Source organism: Delphinapterus leucas, chromosome 16 (assembly GCF_059928025.1).
Source record: "Delphinapterus leucas isolate spDelLeu-1000000601 "Yukka" chromosome 16, BTC_Dleu_Yukka2, whole genome shotgun sequence".
Classification (NCBI taxonomy): domain Eukaryota; kingdom Metazoa; phylum Chordata; class Mammalia; order Artiodactyla; family Monodontidae; genus Delphinapterus; species Delphinapterus leucas.
Window position 1 is genome coordinate 48,892,876 of NC_143144.1, and position 22,338 is coordinate 48,915,213.

The window sequence follows — 22,338 nt, forward strand, 5'->3', positions numbered from 1 at the left end:
TTTCGACGCAGGTAGTCAAATTTGGGGGCTGGGAATCATTCTGATTCTCTCTAATGTTGATCTTAATACACTAACCTCAACTGGACATTACCACTCATATTCTTTTCCCATTCTCCTTGTAAGTTCAGGCTAAAAAAATCAATTAAGACCTTTGATCACATTAAATCACAGAGGCTGGTCTACTTGTGAATGCCGGTCAGGAAGGAGGGAAGAGTAGTCATCAGATCCTCTGACCTAACAATAAACATCAGTTACAGCAGGCCAGATGGGCAGATTACCAGGAACAGAGAAAGCACAGTAATCCTCTCTTATACAGGGCACATGCGCGTAGTGCAAAGTCCAATCCTTTATATCCAGATGTTTTTCACATCAAACAAATTCACTATATAGGTCTGTCCATTAAGTAAGTCACTGTTTAAATATTTTTTAAATCTGACCTTATTTATATCAGCCAGGAAGGGAACATAAATTCAAAATAACATCTTTTAATAGGAAACTGTAACTGTGTTTAATTAAATGATTCTGTCATGGAGTTTATGAATGTTCTCAAATGTCCCTCAGGGGAGAATATTCTTATTTTTAGGAACTGCATCCCCAAGAATTGAGGAGAAAATGTCATGATCTCTTCAACTTACTTTCACATGTTTCAGCAGAAAACAGTAGAAACCTACTATACACACACACACAGGTACACACAATGTGGCAGAATGCTAACAACTGTTAAATGTAAACTCACTGTACATTTTTTAACTCTTCAGTATGTTTGAACATTTTTATAATAAAAAGACGCACAGAAATCTTTACTCACCTTTCAAGTGGATGGCCGTCTTCTTTTTCCTAATCAAAAACGAATGGCTAAATATGCCCACAGGCACATTTATGGATGTTCATGCTGTCCTCGCCCTGCAAGAATAAGCAAAACAACACGTTACCACCAAAGGTTTTTATTAAGCTAATGCCATTTCAGTTGAGACAGTGTTCTTAATATATGTCAAGCCTGTAGGTTAAAATTCTGTTGAAACTTTTTTTTAAGCAAGGAGAAAAGTGAAAAGAGAAAAAAAAAATCCCATCACGTACTGAATGTAGGGAACAACCACTGGCCTGACCCACTCGAGGAACTTCTGGAACAAAGGAATTCCTCAGTAAGTTTCTTTTAATTCACATAAATTTCAGGGCAGTGATGTAGCCTAAACTTCCACTTGAACAAAAACTGGGGCTTCAAGGACCTGAGCTTGACTCTGACCTTGGATTCTGAGACTACACTTAGAAGGCACTCATGTACCCTCACAGAACCACACCAGACATGCTGCTCCACTTGACTATAATACGTACTCTAGGGCACAGTGGCCCGGGGGCCTGATGGCCTCCACCACACCTCACCACACCTCACAGCCCTGTGAGGCAAGCGGTGTTTACTGATTCCATTTTCCAGAGGAGGCAGCTAAGTGTCAGAGATGATATAGGACATTCAACTAGAAAACATCAGACATGAAACTGCTACTTAGGTCTTCTGACCTCAAGCTCAGGGCTTATCTCACTAGGAAAGGAGAAAGCACAGTACTTATATCAGCTAGGAAGGGAACATAAATTCACAGGCCGTCCCCACGCTCCCTACGCCATAACATGACACCCTCCTGAAAACCAACCTCAAAGCCAAACAGCCAAACAACACAGCCGCATGTCATTGTGGGGAAGGGGCGGGGAGAGGGGGAGGGGCACGCACACACTGCAGTTTACTCCCTGAGAGTATATATTAATAATCATTCTTAATAGTACCAATAATACTATAATTATGATTACCAATTACTATAATGACTATTAGTCATTATGCTTCCCTTTGAAACACAATAACCCTTAATGTATTTTTGACATTTTATATATATGTATTTCATTTTTCTCCCTTCTTTCTCAAGAAAGCACGCTATTGGCCAAAGAAAGTAAAACAAGACTCACATGGCACCCCAGGTAATTTTTATCGCTGCCACGCAGAAAGGTAATTACCACTCGCTGTTGAAGATTTTCCATTCATTTTTATAAAAGGCAAAATACAACAGAATATAATGGCACAGACACTGACTGCTCTGCCAATAAAGATGGAAGCAGCATCAAAACTACCCTGCATGATGGCCTGAAGTGGCCCTTCATCTGCTGATCACCAAAATTCTGCACGCAATGTGCAAAGGTTTAGAGGTCTTGATGTCTACCATGTGAAGATGCTGGTGTACAAAAGTCTGAGGAAAGCTAGTCAGGGACCCCTGCACCTGGCTTTTAGTCCTGTCTCCTCCGCTCACTAGCTTGATTAAAAATTGAGAAAACCTCTGGACTTCCCTGGTAGCACAGTGGTTAAGAATCCGCCTGCCAATGCAGGGGACACGGGTTCAAGCCCTGGTCCTGGAAGATCCCACATGCCGCGGAGCAACTAAGCTCGTGCACTACAACTACTGAGCCTGTGCTCTAGAGCCCACGAGCCACAACTACTGAACCCACGTGCCACAACTACTGAAGCCTGTGCGCCTAGAGCCCATGCTCCGTAAACAAGAGAAGTCACCGCAGTGAGAAGCTCGCACACCGCAACAAAGAGAAAGCCCGCGCGCAGCAACGAAGACCCAACGCAGCCAAAAATAAATAAATTATTTTTTTTAAGTATTAAATTATTTTTTTTAAGTATTAAAAATTGAGAAAACCTCTCCAGGCAGCTACCTCTCCTGTGGGTTGGAACACCTGTTCACAAGGATGTTGCAACTCACAAAAAAGATAGGATATGATTCACCGACGAGAGCACTTGGACCCCAGGAATACTGACCAAGAAGTTACGCCAACAGCAACACAAAACCAAGGGAAAAAACATGATGTACCTTTGGAAACATCAACTTTACTCATGGATTTTGTTGAGGGAAAGATAAGCAAGTGAATCAGTAATATTAAAGCTGTTAATATTGAAACAGATATGCATTATGGAGTTGAATGCAATCATTGTATGAATTTTTTTTATATTTATTTATTTATTTAGGCTGCGCCGGGTCTTAGTTGCAGCACTCAGGATCTTCATTGCCGCGTGTGGGATCTTTTAGTTGAAGCATGCGAACTCTTAGTTGCGGCATGCGGGATCTAGTTCCCCGACCAGGGATCAAACCCGGGCCCCCTGCACTGGGAGTGTGGAGTCTTACCGCCCTGGACCACCAGGGAAGCACCCATTGCATGAATTTTAAAACCAAAACTCCTATCCTTACTTGCCTAGTTCATTTCCAGCCACACTCTTACATGCGGGGGAAGGGAGTGAGGGATGGAATCTCCTTTTTCATTAAAGATGGTCTTGGGACAACGTGTGAAGCTGGTAGGGGTTTTAATATCACAGTGCGTCCAGGAAGCTCCCAATGGCCCCTGCTTTGGAGAATTCGCTTCAAACTCAGGAGCCCCAGATTTTTGCCAGATCTAGGTATAGGTGGGATGAAGTCTAGATACATACAATCCCATCTCTATACCACACGTCCTGGTGTGAGTGTTACTGAAGTTCCTCTCTTCACTGCCCTTCCACCCGCTCCCTGCCCCTTGGACGTTCCCATCAGGCAGGCTCCGCCACTTAGTTACTCAAATTAAACCACTGACTTTTCTTCCAACCCATACTGATTGGTAACACCTTCAGCATCTCTAGTAATTTTCATTTAAATGGATGCCTGCATCATTCCTAAAGAAAAATAAGCTGACCAATTTAGTTTGTCTCTAAATTAAAACTTCTATTGTGAAATATATTTAAAAGTGCCGGACTTCCCTGGTGGCGCAGTGGTTAAGAATTCGCCTGCCAACGCAGGGGACACGGGTTTGATCCCTGGTCTGGGAAGATCCCACATGCCGCGGAGCAACTAAAACCGTGCACTGCAACTACTGAGCCTGCGCTTTAGAGCCCGTGAGCCACAACTACTGAGCCTGCCGCGCCAACTACTGAAGCCTGCGTGCTCTAGGGCCCACACGCCACAACTACTGAGCCCGCACGCCTAGAGCCCGTGCTCCGCAACAAGAGAAGCCACCGCAATAAGAAGTCCACGCACCGCAACGAAGAGTACCCTTCACTTGCCGCAACTAGAGAAAGCCCGTGAGCAGCAACAAAGACCAAACACACACAATAAAAAAATTTTTTTAATTTAAAAAATAAAAGTGCCTACCATGGTAGCCAGCCTCCCAGATGGCCCCAAATGACCCCTGCCTCTTGGCACTCAGGCTCTTGTGAAGTACCCCCAACACACACACACACACACACACACACACACACACACACACTGAATAGGGCTGGCATGTGTGGCTAATAGGATATTGGGGAAAGGATGGGGTGTGACTTCAAAGGCCAGGTCCAAAGAGCAGCTTCCCTCTCACTGCCTTGGCAGGGAAACCCGCTGCCACGTCATGGTCATGAGGACACTCCAGCCGCCCTAGAGGGAGGCCCACGTGGTAAGGACCGAGGCCTCCTGCAACAGCCAGGTGAGTAAGCCTTCTGAGAAGCAGATCCTCCAGGCCAGGCAAGCCTTCAGACGATGGCTGCTTCCACTGACATCCTGACTGCAGCCCCATGTGACCCTCCCCTGGTTAGAGCCATCCAGCGAAGCTGCTCCTGGTTTCCTGACCCACACAGACACTGTGTGAGATGATGAAGATTTATCACTTTTAAGCCACTAAATTTTGACGTAACTTGTTATGCAGTGATAACTAATATAATAACATATGTCAGCTTAAAGAATAATAAAATGAATCCCATGTATGTTAATACCCAGTTGGTGGTGCTGGGTTCTGTTTTGACTTTTACTTAAAACAAACAAACAAACAAAAGGCCTGTGTACCCCTTCCTGTACCTCAACCCCTCCACTCTCCCCACCAGAGATAACCACAGGCCTGAATCTTGAGTCAATCCTTTCCTCCTCTGTATGGTTTTACCACATCTGTATTCTCAATATGTTGCTGTGTTCTGCCTGGCTTTAAGCCTAATACAAAGGAAACAAGGACTGTATGTATTCCAGACTTGCCTCTTAAGATTTTTATTTTGAGGTTCATCCCTGTTGACTCATGTGACTGTAGCTGATTTTTCACCACCATATAGTTCTCACTATGTGAACATACCCACAATTTACTGCTCTGTTCTACTGTTAAGGATCATCTGGGGATTTTTCAGTTTTTGCTGTTATGAATAATGCTGCATTTATATTCTACTGCTCATCCCCCGGTGCACACAGCAAACTTCTCCAGGGCGTATACCTAGGAGAAGAGAGCTGGGCTTGGGACCACATATGTTCGTTCAACTCTCCTCGGTAATGCCAGATCGTTTTCCAAAGTGGTTACGTACAATTGACTCTTCAGCCGCTTTTCCAGTCTCTCTCCAAATAAGAGGCATGCTTGTTTTGCTAATTACCAGCAAAGCTTTCAACCAACAAAAGGGAAAGCTTTTCCTTGCAGCACCACCGCTGCAAATAAATAGTACTCCAAAGTAGTGACCCAGACAGCTGGAACATATTAGTCACAGGGCATCAGGACAGACTTCGGAATAAGGATGCAGACTCAGCCAGCACCACGCTGCCCACGGGTATCAGTCAAATTTGACTTGTAGACCTACGCTCAATTCAGAGACTGCTGTCCTCCTGGTGGACTCACAGCTATGGCCCCCTCTTACTGCAGTCAACTTGAAGGGGAAAAAAAGTTAATTCAAATGCAACCCAGCCAAATTCAAGATTAAAGAAGGGGAGTCAAATCATTTCAATGAAACAGGGTGTTGCTGTTGTTTTTTTAATACAGAATTGGTTGTGTTTTTCATATATTCACCTAAAAAATGAGATTGTTGTTTACTATACCTAATTTTATGTATAGTAATTCTACAAAAAACACTTAGGTATTCTCTAGACAAAAAAACATCCTGTTTAGTTTACTAATTCAATTTCTTAGGTGGAGATAGTAATTTTGGGATAATTTAATCTGTTTTTCTAGTAAAATCGTGGTAGCAAATATTTGTGTTGGCATTAAATTAAAAAAATGTGAAATTCTTTCACTTTGGGCAAGAAGGAGAGAAGAAAGTTACTATAAATTTCAAGGAAGCTCGTTATCATGTCACTGAAAGAAACAATTGCACTAGATGACCAAGATGACCAAAATGGGGTTATTTCAACTCAACCTCTTGACAGTTCTTATTTGTCTCTTTACAATCATTTATCCCTGTGAGGTAGGAACTATCGCTACGCCCATTTCACAGATGGTGGAAACTGAGGCATAGAAAGCAATTCAGTTGTACACAGTCACACAGCTGATAAGTCACACAGCTGATAGAACAAGGATTTGAAACCAGTTTACTCCAGAATCCACATTCTTAACCACTACCCTAGGCAGCTTTTTCAGGCCCCCAAGACCAGCCAGAAGGCCCTGCAATGGTGACAAAATGGTGGGAGACACCACTTGAACATTTTCTCTGACTTAAAGTTCATGTTCTTTCTACAATGGGCCTTCTGGACAAAATAAAATTACCCGATCTCAGGGCTTGTGGTAGGCAAGTGTTGACCTTAGGTCTTGGAAACAGCCCCCATGAAAGAAAGATGCCACAGTGGGAGGAGGTGTGCTGGCTTTCTTGGCACTCAGCAGGCAGCAGCTGTCATGCCTCCGTGACAGGCAGAGTGAGGCAGAGCGGGTTCCAATAAGAGCAGCGGGCACAGTCAGAGAACCAGGGCTCAATGCCACCTCCTCACAGGGTCACACTGGATAAGTCAAATGGCCTCTCCACACGATGTTTTGTAAAATGGGGCTATCTTTTATTTCAGATGGTTACTGTGAAGATTAAGGAGACTTAATACCTAACATAGACCTGGAACATGGTAAGCGTTGGATACATGCTTAACAATTGAAAACGTGCTCTAGCTACCGAAGAGGTAAAAGCAGGGAGCCAATTTTAAGCACACCTTTGCTTCCACAAACAAAGCCTCTCATACTCCATAATGGATGATGACAATTTGTAAAATGCCATCTTGGTACCATGATTTTTTTTTTTTTTTTACTCATATTATGATTTTCTCTTTCTGTCTCACCCTAAACAGAATAACCTTGCCAACTAGATCAACCCTTTATGGTATTAGTAAAAGTAAGACATTCTTACATAAACACTAAAGCTGGAATGGACTCAGAGTAAAGCATTTGGCTCATTTAACTCTTCTGTTACTGACTTCAGAGAATCTTAAGCACTCATTTCACATACCAGCCCCTCTTCAAAGTATTTCCAGTTTCCTGGAAATCATCCCCAATTATCTGGCTAACAAAGAAAAAAAGCTTGATTAAATGACTAGTAAATGACAAATTTAAAACATTCCAGCAACACTACACACACCATTGCTCTGAGAGATAAGGTCCCTCCCTAGTACCCCTTTTGCCATACCTCAGGTTAGGTATTCAAAGTAAGAAATGTGAATTTAGGAACACAGCCCCCAGGTTAGCTACCAGCAATCTCCATGGTAACTGGTCCTCTGCCTTTAGAGGACGGATGAAGGAGTAACTGCAGCACTGTAGGTCTGCTTTTCAAAATTTGTTCAATCCCATCTCTTTCTCGACCAACTGATGCCAATTCATTAGTGAGCTACGTACAGAGCAACCAGAGAAACAGATTTCTTAAAAACAAAAGGCTGAATCTTGTGTTGGTCCTGATATTGATGCAGAGTGGAGGAGGAGACCGGCCAAAGGGCAATTTTCCAGAGGAAGGTAGCCAGCAAGGGACAGAAACAGCCTCAGGACAGTATGAAGTGTTTGAAGAGAACAATAGAACCACTGCTAATGTTTCCTCAGTATATACCATGGCCAGACCGTCTATGTTCTTCTTTAAAACCTCTGCTCCATCACCCTGAGAGAAAATACGGTGATATAGATCCCTATTTAACAGATAAGAAAATTGACTCAGCAATTAAATGACTTGCCCAAAGTCACAGAACTAGTCAATGGGTATAATAACTGGCTCATAGCATACAGTAGGTACTCAATAAATATCTGTTGAACATGGGGTCTTTATTCCTCCTCCATAAAAACAGAGGACACCACCTACCTCACAGGGGTTTTGTAAGAGTAAAATGAGACTATGTACATAAAGTTCCTAGCTCAGTGCCTTGACCTTGGAACATACTGGGGTACCTGGGAAACAATGCTGACACAGAAAGCTAGGCACAATAACCACATGGAATAGGGTTATGACAATGACCGTGGGTGAAGTAAACATCATGATGGACAGGAAATATACAGATATACCTAACAGGCAGAAGAACAGCAAATATGCACATGAAAAGATGTTCAACATCATTAATCATTAGAGAAATAAATGCAAATTAAAATCACAATGAGATACCATTACACATCTATCAAAATGGTTGAATTTTAAAAACTGGCAATATAAAATGCTGGCAAAAATGCAGAGCCACTAAGATTCTCACACAGTGCTGGTGTAATGAGTAAACAAACAGTGGTGGAATACTACTTAGTCATAAAAAGGGACAAACTATTGATACATACAACATGGATGAATCTCATACGCATTACGCTAAATGAAAGAAGTCAGTCTCAAAGGGATATAGTCCATATAATCCTACTTACATGATTTTCTGGAAAAGGCAAAACTATAGTGACAGAGGACAGATCGGTGTGGCCAGGAGTCAGGGGGAGGGGGACAGTTTGACTACAAAAAGGCAGCACCAGGCAATCTGAGGGGCAATAGATTATTCTAAATGCTGTTTATATGCATGTGTTAAAACTCACAGAACTACATGCTCCAAAAAAGTGAATTTTACTGTTGGTAAATTTCTTTAATTATTAAAGAATAAAATTTTAAATCAGAGAAAGAATTGGTAGGTTGGTTTGTGGGGAAGGAGGGGACATGTGAAGGTCAAATAGCTCTGAAGTTCCTTGCTGAGGGAACAGTAATGGTACAGGAGACTGTGATGAGTCAGTGAGTGAGGAGAAGTCCACGCAGAGGCTCTGAGATGTACAGACGGTCAAGAACCTTGGTTTCTAGCCTGATTTCGCCAAATGATGGCTGTGCAAAATTACACCAGTCACGTCTCCTCCCTGAGCTTTAATTTACTTAATTCTAACACGAGATAATGAAACAAATGATCTTTCCCACCACAAACACTGCAAAGTCAATTTGTTTTTAAGCTACTGAGTCTGGGAAGACAGCAGGACAAACAAGTAGAAACACCCAGATATGGAAAAACCGCTATGTCCCACACAAACGCCATCAGGGACCAAAATAAAGTGAAAACCACTGATGAGTGTGGATGGTAGAGTGATGGTGGGAGAAGAAGCCATTAGCAGGGAAGAGACAGGAGGAGACTGAGAATACCATTTCTTGTATAATAAAAGCCAAGAGAAGAGAGGTTTCATGCAGGCAGCGGGCAGAGGGGCTGGAATAACTCAGTGATCAAGAAGAATAAGGACTGATAAAACAAAAAAACTAGACAGATTTGCCAGAGATCAACGGAGAGAGTAACCACCACCCCCCGCCACAAAAAAAGTAACCGAAAGACTGCCGTCCAAGACTTGCTTGCTGTCTGAACATATCTTGGCTGAGTCCTGATTGTTTTGCCCTTTGCATTTTCAATCTCACTCTGCCTTCATCTTTGCTCTCAGGAGCCCAGAATTTAATTTAAACATGTAGGTGTGGTTTCCCTGCAACAGCCCACTTCAGAGGCTGCAATTTTCAAAATGTATAGATTCCTGGAAGCTAACAATGTGATTGTTGAATGCTAGTGAGCCATTTTCTTGTCCTGCGTTAAGTTTACGCAAAGACTCCACAATTCCAGAATGGCCAAAAAAAATTCATTTTAAAGGATTTAATAGAATGTAAAGAGTACAATTTAAGAAGGACTAAGCTTTTATTGTTGTCACTTTATTAGCTTGTGAAGCAGGAAAATTGTTTGAAGTCAATACTATTCCCAAACTGACCAAGTGAAGTGTGGCAATTTCATCTCTGCCCAAAGCAGGCCCCAGAACACCACTTAATGGGCCTCAGCTACTTCAGCCAAATGAACCCAGTGACACCACCACCCTGAGCACTTAACCAGAACTGAAGGAAGATTAGGGAAATTAACAGTTAAAAAGTACACCCGCAAGCAAAATTAATACACAGAACACTTTTTACACCACCTCTTCTGCCCATCTTCCTTTTCAATGATGATACGTGAAAACATCAATCTGATACAACCCAGTTCTGCCGGTTATAAAAGAGAAGAAAGGGCAGACGACTTCAGCTCAAAGTCTGGTCTCTTCCGCCACTAGCAACTCACTAACTTTGGGCAAATTTCTTCGCTCCTTCTCTCCCTTTCTGCATCTACAAAGCTGGGATTATCGCAAGCTCCCATCCAACACTCAGGCTACCAGCCCCTTGCACCAGATGAGATCACGTCTGTGGCGACACTTAAGGAGAAGAACGCAAATAAAAGGACAAATATGAGGTGTCATTGCTGCCATCCTGTACGGGGGGATTGGGGGAATTGGGGGGTGGGGGGGGTGGCAGGTGAATATATTTCACATGCAGTCACATCCCAACTGCCTCTTTCAAGTCAACCATATGCTTCTCTTCCATCACAGCTGGGCTGCTGAGCAGATGCTGGAATGCATACAGACAGAAAGGTGGGAAGGAGGAAAGCTTCTGTTACCCAGCTTCAGTCTTCCTGGTTTCAGGAAGATAAAAAAGTAATTTCTTATCCGTGTATATCCTACTAATCTTTTTCGAGAGTCTCCTATGTGTCAGACACCAGGCTAGGCATGAAGAAGCATGAGATTTTTTTTTTTTTTTTTTAACAAAACAGGCTGTGCTCTCAAGCGCGTTCACTCTGGAAACAGCTAAGTGGCCCATCCCAACCCAGTGCGCTTGCTGGAATAACAGAGGCAGGCGTCAGCGGGGCGGGGGAAGCCCAGCCCAGACCGCTGGGTGGCTTAGGAAGGTGGTGCTCCTCACAGAGGAGGTGATGCTTGAGTTGAGTCTTGAAACATGAGAGTAAACAAGATGAGCCAAGCAGGGGAAAAGTCTTCTAAGTGGGCAGAAGGCATGGAAGCAGGACCCACTAGGGAAGGGAAAGAGTAAGTGAGGATGACAAGGGACAAACAATGGAGACTCATGCTCAAATAATGCTCAGGCTTTCTCCTAAGGGCAATGGGAACCAGGGACACATTTAAGCAGGGACTCACGTGGTCATCCTTGCAGTTGAGGTAAAGGACTATGACAGCAGTTGGGAGAATGGAATAAAGCCAGGGCAGAAGGTGGAGAGCTGTACATACAGAAATCCAGGCAGGAAGTAATGAGGGCCTGGGACTGTGGATGAATACAATAGATAATAAAGAGGTAAAATGACCTTGCTTTGGTGACTGGAGGGACACAGGGGTAAAGAAGAAGGAATTGTCAGTGCCTCCCTGGTTCTGGTCTTGATGACTTAGAAGAGGATGGTCTTTTCACAAGGTACTAGAGAAGTGCAGATTTGGCAGGCAAGCTGAGTTCCCTTTGTACTGTCACTCTGTACGTGACTTCACGTACATGAGGTCACTCTGTACATTTGTGACCAACCAAAAAGTCACACTTCTCATCATTTAGCTGCCTATTTCAAATGCCCACAGGCAAGATGACTTCTTAAAACAGAATGGAATGTCTGGGCAAGAACTCAATTCGGTAAAGACGCAGACGTAGAGAATGGACTTGAGGACACAGGGAGGGGGAAGGGTAAGCTGGGACGAAGTGAGAGAGTGGCATGGACATATATACACTACCAATATATATACACTACCAGATAGCTAGTGGGAAGCAGCCGCAGAGCACAAGGAGATCAGCTCGGTGTTTTGTGACCATCTAGAGGGGTGGGATAGGGAGGGATGGGAGGGAGATGCAAGAGGGAGGAGATATGGGGATATATGTATCTGTATAGCTGATTCACTCTGTTATACAGCAGGAACTAACACAACATTGTAAATTATACTCCAATAAAGATGTTAAAAAAGAACTCAAATCGGTGCTCTTACCTTCAGTAGCCAAAGTGAGAACAGCCCTCACATCAGGACTGAAGCTCAGAGAGGTTAAGTGGCTTACCTCAGGCCACACAGCCAGAAAAAGAGGGGACTAAACTTCAGTCCAGGATGGTATGCTTCCAGAAGGGCGGTTTTTCAGCTAATATGCTATGCTGCCCATTAAGGGCCTAGTACTATTAGTTATATGTAATAAGAGCTCAATAGTCTTGTTCTGTGGCCGCTTTATTCTTCTTTTGCTACTCCCTTCCGATAACAGAGTCCAGGCCACCCTGAACTACCTAGTTCCAATCCCTGGAATTGTTGCCACTGCTGAGCTCTGGCTCAACTGTCCCATCAGCTTAGAAAGCCCAGCCCCATCTCCGCTTCTTAAAGTTCATCCCAACAGTTACTTCTTATAACCAGCCACTCTGTGGCTCCGCAAATGCAGGGAGAATGTTCTGGTTTCTAGAGGAGCTATTTCTGAATTCATCTGTCTTATCTTACATCATGGCACAAAAATTTCTCGAGGGCAGTCCTGAGTTTACGCACATTTGTATCACTGGCTGAACCTAGCATGATACTTTTTCCTCCTCAGTGGCTTGCTATCCTATCCGTGACAGTGCTACCTCTGGGAAGAAGGGAGGGCAAGGCCCTGGAGAAGGACACACAGTGTTTATTTGGAGCTTGCCCCTCACCCAGCACTGTCCTAAGCACCAGACAGCAAGGTCCCTGAACTTACAGTCCAGTGGAGATGGGATATTTGTTTCAAAAATAATAATAACATATATATACCAAAACACATCAAACACAAGCATTTGATAAAACTGAGGGTTGGGTATATATGTTCACTAGATTATTCTCTATATTTCTAAATGTTCAAAATATTTTCATAATAAAAACATTTTAAAATGAGAAAAAATAAATGTAAAGCCTCTACTCCCTGGGGAGGGAACTGGCTAGTAGGACTGATTCATTTACAAAGATTCTAGACAGAGAAAAATCTTACTGTAACCTATTTTGGTTTTTTTTGTTTGTTTGTTTGTTTTTGTGGTACGCGGGCCTCTCACTGTTGTGGCCTCTCCCGTTGCGGAGCACAGGCTCCGGACGCGCAGGCTCAGCGGCCATGGCTCACGGGCCCAGCCGCTCCGCGGCATGTGGGATCTTCCCGGACCAGGGCACGAACCCATGTCCCCTGCATCGGCAGGCGGACTCTCAACCACTGTGCCACCAGGGAAGCCCCCCTATTTTGTTTTTAACACCATATTCCACAGCAGAAAAAGCAATCAGGGGAAAGACAGAAACGTACAAATTTAGACGATAAGAATTCAATCCAACAATAAAATGAGGTTCTCAGTCAGTCTAGACTTTCCTCATTTCTACCTCCATAATCTCTGAAATGGTAAATGATAAAAGAAAATAACAGAAATCTAATCACTTTCCAATACACTTTAGCCTCAGGAGAGGAAGTCCCAGTAATAACTACTACCACTTACTCGCCGACCAGTGTGCTGGGGGTTTACAGACACGACCCCATAACAAGCCTGTGAGATGAGCATTATTATCCCCATTTTACACATGAGGGAATAAGATTCAAATAACTCAAGTAATCTGATAAACATCCCACTGTCAGTGATGGACAGAGCAGGCACCCAAACCCATCTCTGCCAAGACTCAAAAGCCTTTTCACTATACCATGTTGTGTGCCTTCCAATATCTGATATCCCCTCTCTCATTTTTCATAAACTTCTGGGCTCCACAAACAAGGGAATTTGATAAAGAACACATCTACCAGGCAGTTCAGGAAACTAAAAAAAAAAAAAATCCAAGAAACCACAGTCTTGAGGAATACAGTATCATAAACAGTACCTCCAAATGTTAACTCAAAGCAATAAAGAAAATTGAGTGGTAAAGAAAACTAAGCTGTGCAGACCTCTACAGTCATAAAAGAAATGCTGTGTAACTATTTTAAATTAAACAGCCATAACATTTCAATGTATCTTAAAGAAGCAACTGGCAACAAACCTATGAGAGAAAAACATGAATTCTTAAAGTCAATTTCTAATACTATTTAACTGTAATCATTTGTTACTGTGGAGAGTGTACAAAACTTGTCCTCTACGTGTCTACAGAGGAACAGGACAAACTAGAGCCTATGTGAGCAGGTTGAGATTCTATTATTGACTGAATTTTCAAACATTAAGAATAGCATAAAATTTGAAATACAGGCCATTGTTTATTTCAGTAGGAGTCACACTAACAAATCTGGAAATGAAATACAAATCAGAAAATGGGAAACATAAATGGGAACGATCAGATTTAATCTAGACATCAATAGTTCTGACTCCTAGAGTTTACTCCTAAAATAGAGGTCTCAATGCAAAAAAGGTTCTGCACTTTCTCCATCACTCCTTCCCACACAGCCTGAGTTTTAGGACCTGTACTACTCTGACCACGTCTCCCAAACTGTAAACAATCAGAGTCCTTTCTGCCCGGTGGCTCCAACCCTCGCCACCCCGCCTCCAAGAAAGGGAAGTGTCCCCTTGCATAAGCCTGCACAGACCGGGCTGCTCAGCAAGCAGACTGAGGGCTGAACCTCGAGAAACATTCACACATACGGATCAGGCAGAGGTACCACGGAAGGAGTCAGAGAAGGAACTCTTGGCAAGATAAGAGAACCAGAAATGTAGGGAGTCCCAAAGACCCAAAGAGGGAAAAGGAAGTGAAAGAAGGGGGCTCCACGACAGTCAAGGAGGAACATGAAGAAGCTTTCGATGTCAGAGGGTCGGAAGTAAGGTGAGAACGGCCATTTCAGTGGAGCGATCAGGGAAGATTCAGATAAAAAGGGGCTCAGGGGCTTCCCTGGTGGCGCAGTGGTTGAGAGTCCGCCTGTCGATGCAGGGGACGCGGGCTCGTGCCCCAGTCTGGGAAGATCCCACATGCCGCGGAGCGGCTGGGCCTGTGAGCCATGGCCGCTGAGCCTGCGCGTCCGGAGCCCATGCTCCGCAACGGGAGAGGCCACAACAGTGAGAGGCCCACGTACCGCAAAAAAAAAAAAAAAAAACAGGGGGCTCAGTAGAGGATGGAAGATACATACAGGCACGCTGAGTATAAACAACCTCCAGACATTTGCTCGTATTCCTCTTTTGATCATAACCTCCGAGAGAGTGGAGCCCACTCTCCGCTAGCGCATGCGGCAGCAGTTAAGACGCAGATCACTTGGTATCCCAGTCCATCAGGGGAACACAGGCAGGAGCCCCACATCTCTGCCACATCCCCACCACCACCTGCTCTGGCCCATGCAGAACCACCACTGTGACTTACCAGAGGGCCACGGTACAGCAGATTCTGCACCTCAGAAACAGCAGGCCCACTCGGCCTCCAAGTGCATAATGTAAAGCAGACTTCAACTGTAAACTGGCAACTGTTTGCCTAGATACCTGACGCAGTGCCAGATTAGTTAGCTACACTCAAAATTTTAATGATACAAAAAGACCCCAATTATCTTTTTTCCAAGAGACACATCCCTAATTATATCTTGCATTCTGAATCAAACAATTTATTCAGATAGTATCACAGTTATTCTCTGAAGCAGAATATTTGACTGATGGCCAAAAGTGACTAACTAAATATATAAATTGTATGACTGAGGATCAAACATGTCTGTTATTTTGTTCCAGAGGACACCTATTTAAATCAAGGACTTTTTAAAATCTACTCCACAACTCTACAAATCTATATACATACATATCAGTAAAAAGACCCAGAGAGATGCCAAAACTTGATTAAACAAAGAGAAAGATCATACAGCAAGAAGACAGACCTTTAGTATAAAACTATAATCCATGATGCTGTCAGTAAACTCATGGACAGGCCTCCACTGCAGATATGTCAGGTGCCTTGAAAAAATGTGGGCAGCATAAGCAAACAGACTTGACTGGCCTTGTTTAAACCACGGTTAATCATATTCGATTCTTATCTAGTCTGTAAAGGAACAAAACATTTCACTTCTCTTACCACAAAACAGAAAGCTAACCTCAGTTTCCCACATGTCCAGAAAAAAGTACCTCAGACGTCGCTGCAGTATGACCATGCACCACTAAGCCAAGGGACCACCGCACGGAGTCAGGGGAGAGTTTGCTGCTCTGTATTCTCCACCAGGCCTCCCCTGCCACACAGATTTGAAAAATATACAAGTTTAAATCAAGAGTTTTAGCTGGCTGTACACAGCTTGTAGCCCAGACCCTTAGCTCCCCTCCCAGACAGACAGTGAAACAGGCTCACAGAAGAGCAAACCGCTGAAGTAAATCCTATCTGCATATCCAGAAAGGGCTCGGATGAGAATTTCACGAGCTAAGACTGAGCTGAGGGACCAAGGCTATTGTCATATTTTCCCTCTTGAAGTACTGACAGGCAGAAGCTATCAGGGCAAAAGATATGAAAACACCAGGCTGTTTTCCAAGAACCCTGACAGGCCTCACTCGAGGTTGCTGCCAAGTTCGCTGCTGAGGCTGCACAGAAATATTATGAAACTGCTCTCTTGACCTCAGGCAAATACTAAAGCTTTCAGCTGAACACTGTTGAAAGTGCTTGGGTGTTTTTATGTCTGCGAGGTAGGCATTTCCTGGACCTAACTTGGACATGGCAGCCCTCTGATAAAACTGACCACAAGAAGGCATAGATTTTTCCTTATTAAAAAAAATCCTATTTAAAGATGTTTAACTCAAATAAACGCTGCATAGCAGCAGCATTATTCACAATAACTAAAAGGTAGAAGAAACCCCAGTGTCCACTAACAGATGAACGAATAAATAAAATGTGGTATATACATACAATGGAATATTGTTCAGCCTTAAGAAGAAAGGAAATTCTGATATAAGCTACAATATGAATGAACCCTGAAAACATTATGCTAAGTGAAATAAGCCACATACAAGGACAATTACTGTATGATTTCACTTAAATGAGGTCCCTAGAGGAGTCACACTCATAGACAAAGGAAGTAGAATGGTGCTGCCAGGGGCTGGAGTGGGGAGGGAATGGGGAGCTATCATTTAATGGGCACAAAGGTTCAGCGCGGGATGATGAAAAACTTCCGGAGATGGATGGTGACCACGGTCACACATCAGTGTGAATGTACTTAATGTGACTGAATTGTACGCTCAAAAATGGTTAAAATGGTAAATTTTATGTTATGTATATTTTACTATAATTAAAACAGAATAATAAATGAAAAATGTACTTTTTAAAAGCAAATTATAGATTTGGAACATTCTCAGTCACATCTTAGAAATATTATATTTTAAACCTATAAAAATACAATATATAGAGATTTCTATGTTTATTTAAGGATCCACTGAAACTGTCTCCAGTTTCCATACTTGGCCAAAATCCCACCTTTGGTTTCGACATGGAAGGCCAAAGAGCAGAATGCTTTCTTCAAATGTCATTTCTGGCATCCTTGGACTGACAATGTGACCAGTGATTGCATTGCCACGTAGATTACACATCAGCATGGCGACATCAGTAATATGAACAAGGCACATCTTTCAAACAGTCTCTGATAATATCCAAAGATTCATTTCCAAATGTTGGTGAGCATTCCAGATGTAACTCAGAATAAAACTCTCCTCCACCCAAAGGCAAACTATGTTGACACCCAAGGGATTTTGTCGTGTACTTACACGAGATGTTCAAAGACAGGGTGGATGGCTGGTTATTACATATTTGAAAAGGCTGCTTGAATAAAAGAAAATTCTAACACTGTACTTTGCAGATAACAGCACCGACATAGCATGCTTACTAACAATATCAAAGGGCATGCTTACTGACAACCCAGGGTTGCTTGTAGGGAAAGTAGTCCATTGTTAGGAACTGAGGTGCCTTGAAGGAGCAAACATTTCTCACATATTACCTCTGTAAAGATTCTTTTGTCATTCTCCCCCAGGGGAGATGCTGAAATTGGTGTGCAGGCAGTGAAAGCTGAGATGAAGATGGAGATTTGGAAAACAGCTTTGTTATCTTAAAAGCCAATTACACTACTCCACTGCCACACTTTCAGAGCCCAGGCTTGAGGACGTGTTATTCTCTCAGCTGGTTGTATGAAGCAGCAATCACAGGCCAAAATATCAGGGAAAAATTTGTATAAGAGCAACGATCTTATTTGTGCTTCTGATATTACCCAGACATATTCTCCTTTGATCACCACACTAAGCTGGGGTGAGGGATAACTTCAAATGAAACTGCATCATCATCACCAAGGAAATCTTTAGGTCCAGGAGTTAAAGAGAAGTCAAAACTTGGTCAAAAGTTTAGTAAGTTGGAGACGAACGACCACTTACAGTGTCTCATATTGACAGCTAGCCAAAATAATAATAATTCAAAAACCAAAATAAATAAATAATAAAATAAATAAGGGCTTCCTTGGTGGTGCAGTGGTTGAGAATCTGCCTGCCAATGCAGGGGACACAGGTTCGAGTCCTGATCCGGGAAGATCCCACATGCCGCGGAGCAGCTAGGCCCGTGAGCCACAACTACTGAGCCTGCGTGTCTGGAGCCTGTGCTCCGCAACAGGAGAGGCCGCGATAGTGAGAGGCCCGCGCACTGCGATGAAGAGTGGCCCCCACTTGCCACAACTAGAGAAAGCCCTCGCACAGAAACGAAGACCCAACACAGCGCTAAATAAATAAATGAAAAAAATTTAAAAATAAAAAATAATAAAATACATGAATAAAAGCCTTGCTCCTCCCTCCTCCACCTCCTGAAAGTCCATATGTACCCAGTATCACAAATGTTCACTATACTGATCATACATGCTAAGAAATTAAGTTCTTATACCATAATGCCAAACTCTATTATGATTTTAATAATAGCATTACTAATAACTTTTATAAAATTTCAGATTTATACTTGTGTCCTAGAAGTAAATTCTAGAACTGCTGAGATTTAGCTTTGGCAATACTATTCCTTTTAAGATTTGGTTAAAATAATACTATTTTACTATTTGGGTGCACATCTAGTATTTACAGAAAAAAAGATGGGAGGTATATACATCAAAACAATAGTGGTGGGGCTTCCCTGGTGGTGCAGTGGTTAAGAATCTGCCTGCCAATGCAGAGGACATGGGTCCAAGCCCTGGTCCAGGAAGATCCCACATGCCATGGAGCAACTAAGCCCATGCGTCATAACTACTGAGCCTGCGCTCTACAGTCCGCAAGTCACAACTACTGAGCCCACGAGCCATAACTACTGAGCCTGTGTGCCGCAACTACTGAAGCCCATGTGCCTAGAGCCCGTGCTCCGCAACAAGAGAAGCCACCGCAATGAGAAGCCCGCGCACCAAAACAAGGAGTAGCCCCCGCTTGCCGCAACTAGAGGAAGCCCGCACGTAGCAACGAAGACCCAAGACCCAACGCAGCAAAAAATAAAATTAAAAAAAAGAAAAAAAAATAGTGGTTATCCCGCAAGCACGCAGCATAGCGATAGATAGATAGATAAATAAATAAATAAATTTTTAAAAAGCCAAAATTTAGTTTAAAAGGCAAATAAACGCCACGAGGTCTTGAACAGTCAGCCCAGGCCATGCACTGCCTGTCTACAGGAGGTGCCCTCACGTGGACTCTGACGTCAGCGGTGCCCCTGGCAATCCCACCCCTCCTCAGGGTCCAGATCAAACCCGCCCTCCCCAGGGACTGCCTTCCTGAACATTTTAGCCAAAATTCTCGAGTCCCAGTCACTAGTACACACAGCATGAGACCGCAGTGTATTGTCAAGGGGCCCATCTCTCCACTGCTCTCTCTAGAGAGGGGCTCTAGAGAGCAGACCCCCACGTCGTCTTCCTGTGTGGATCCCGGGAGCTAACATGGCTGGCACACGGTAGAAGATCCCAAAGTTTGGCTAAGAACACAGCCCTTATACACGCTTGCCAAACTCTGCCAACACCAATTCAACTTGGTCTCCATACTGTGACAAGCGGCCACGCTAGCAGAGACGGTGGTTCATTTCTTCTTCCTCAAGAAATCTGCTGCCCTTTTGCCTTTGAAGGAATTAAGCTTGCTTGCAGTTTTGTGGGGTCACCGATTTGAAATGCATCTGGTTTTTAACGCAGACCTGCTTGGAAGAGCCCTCGCTGTGGTGACCAGGAATGGCCATGCTCTTGCCTAGTGGAAAAGATGTCCATCGGGCAGGCAGGACACACAGATTCCAGTCCTGGCTTCGCCAGGCTCCAAAAAAGGATTTAAACTAGATGATTTCTAAGAATGAAGCACTACTCCACGTGGCTGCAAACACCACAGATGACAAGTCAGGGGCCCAAGTCAGAACAATGTGAGGCCCACGAGAGGCGACAGTGAACAAGAGGCAATTCCGGGTGAGCTGGTGACAAGGCTTGTGATGACTACAGCACTGAGGACAGAAGCCAGGAAGTAGGGCGGGAATATCACCCACTCCCAAAATGACTGCGCCTCCACCACCCTTCCCCCCACAGAGCCTCGAACTGCAGGGGAGAAAGGAAGACAGACAGTAAGGCAGTGTCAGTGACACATCTCAGTGACTTACTTCAAGCTTTCTAAGAAATCAGTGATTCCAGGTCAGGGATGTAGCCAGTAACAAGTATACAGAGACATACCTGATTGGACTTCACAGGTGGTTGAACGTGCCTGTTAAGGAGTCACTGTTTTTGGAGTCCTCCTATGAGTATTTATAAAACTTTATGAGAAAGTCAATATGGCTTGACTATTTCCCTAGTAGACTGTACGCTAATTGAGGGCAGGAAACATAACTGCTTAGCTCATCACTCTGTCACCAGCGTCCAGCAGGGCTCCTGGCTCATAGCAGGCACCCAACTAGTATTTTCTGAATAATTTATTTTTTACAAAGGCAGTATGTAACTTTTTGTACATAACAATGTTTTTTGAACAACTTTCTAAGAATATTCCTCTGGATATTATTTTTTAGGGTTGCCAAGTATTCCATTATTTGGATATATGTCATTTGTTTAACCAACCCCCAATTATTGTATACTTAGGTTTTCAACTTCTCACTATGACAAACAGCTCTGGGATGAATAATGGTCTTAATTATTTCTTAAAATAAACCCCAAGAAGTAGAACTGCTGGATCAAATCGTAGGTCAGTATCAACGCCCTCCCTCTTAAAAGCTACCCTCCATACCCTCATCTTGAAGGACAATTGTCATGAACTTTATTATTTACATAAACTATTATGGACTTCTCAAGCAGAGGGATATCCTACAACAGGTACCTCTGACATCAACAGCCAAAGTCCTAGACTGTCCTCTCCAGACCTACGGCCAGCGCCCCTCAGACTCAGAAACCTGAGAAGCATCGTCTGCTCAAACGGTCTTCTGCTCTCTTCCTGAGACCCAGCCTTCTCCTCCTGTTGAGTGGGTGACAAAACCACACTGCGGCATCACATACACCTCCCGCGCTCTCTCCCACTGAGTTGGCTGGTCTTCCATGATGCCAGCTTCATCATTTTGCTTCTCTTTTTTCTCAGAGGAATAACTGAACGTGTCCCACCATAAGACACAGAAATGGCAAGTCCCAGATAAGCGCACTGAGGCTCTCGGCCTGTGTCTGCCTCCTCGCTTTAGGCAAATCACCTCACGTTAGTTCCTCTACAAAGGGGACAGACAGCAATAAAGAGAAGCTCTCAATGGCCCAATTCTATCTTTTCATCCACTTTCATAAAAATAAACCTTTCAGGGACTTCCCTGGCGGTTCCACTGCAGGGGGCACAGGTTCCATCCCTGGTCAGGGAGCCAAGATCCTGCGGACCATGCGGCCTAAATAAATAAATAAACATTTCAGAGCTCTTCCTGGTGGATTTAATGAAAGCTTTAGACACTCCCACCAGAAAAATGCACACACCCAGAATGATAAACTGGATTTCAATGGCTTCATGAAATCCATCCATGGACCCTAGTAAGAACCCCCTGGGCCACTCATGGGTCCTTCAAACAAACGGTCAAAAGGAGGCCTGAGATATTCCTGGGGGTGTTCACCACCACCCTGTCTCTGTCTCTAAAATCAAAGAGAGGGGAAAGCCAGCCATGATCAGGGCCCCGATGGAAACCTGAAACTCAGCCCAGCACAACTGCTGCTAACTCTGCAGGGCCTTTCAAAGGAACTCAGGTGTCACTACACAAACAGCAGCAGTACTGCAAATGTCAAATGACCGACCGTGTGCGCGGGTGCAGAGCTGTTACAAGGCTCGCTGAGGCTCTGCCTCCTGACCCCCTGGCGGGCCTCACATTTGTTGACTTGATTGTCCTGTCTGTCCCATCACCAAGAAAACTCCATGCGCATGGAGACTTTGCTTTGTCCAC

General features: G+C 43.7%; 1 protein-coding gene across 1 annotated transcript in view; it reads right to left on the minus strand.

Annotated features, from left to right (window-relative positions):
* LOC149747274 (uncharacterized) overlaps positions 1-22,338 on the minus strand; it is a 215,502-nt gene that overhangs the window by 178,964 nt on the left and 14,200 nt on the right. Inside the window, exon 4 of the mRNA XM_089897354.1 lies at positions 809-903. Within this exon, the coding sequence (XP_089753480.1) occupies positions 878-903 (26 nt within the window). The 3' untranslated portion in view covers positions 809-877. The remainder of the gene's footprint in view (positions 1-808; positions 904-22,338) is intronic.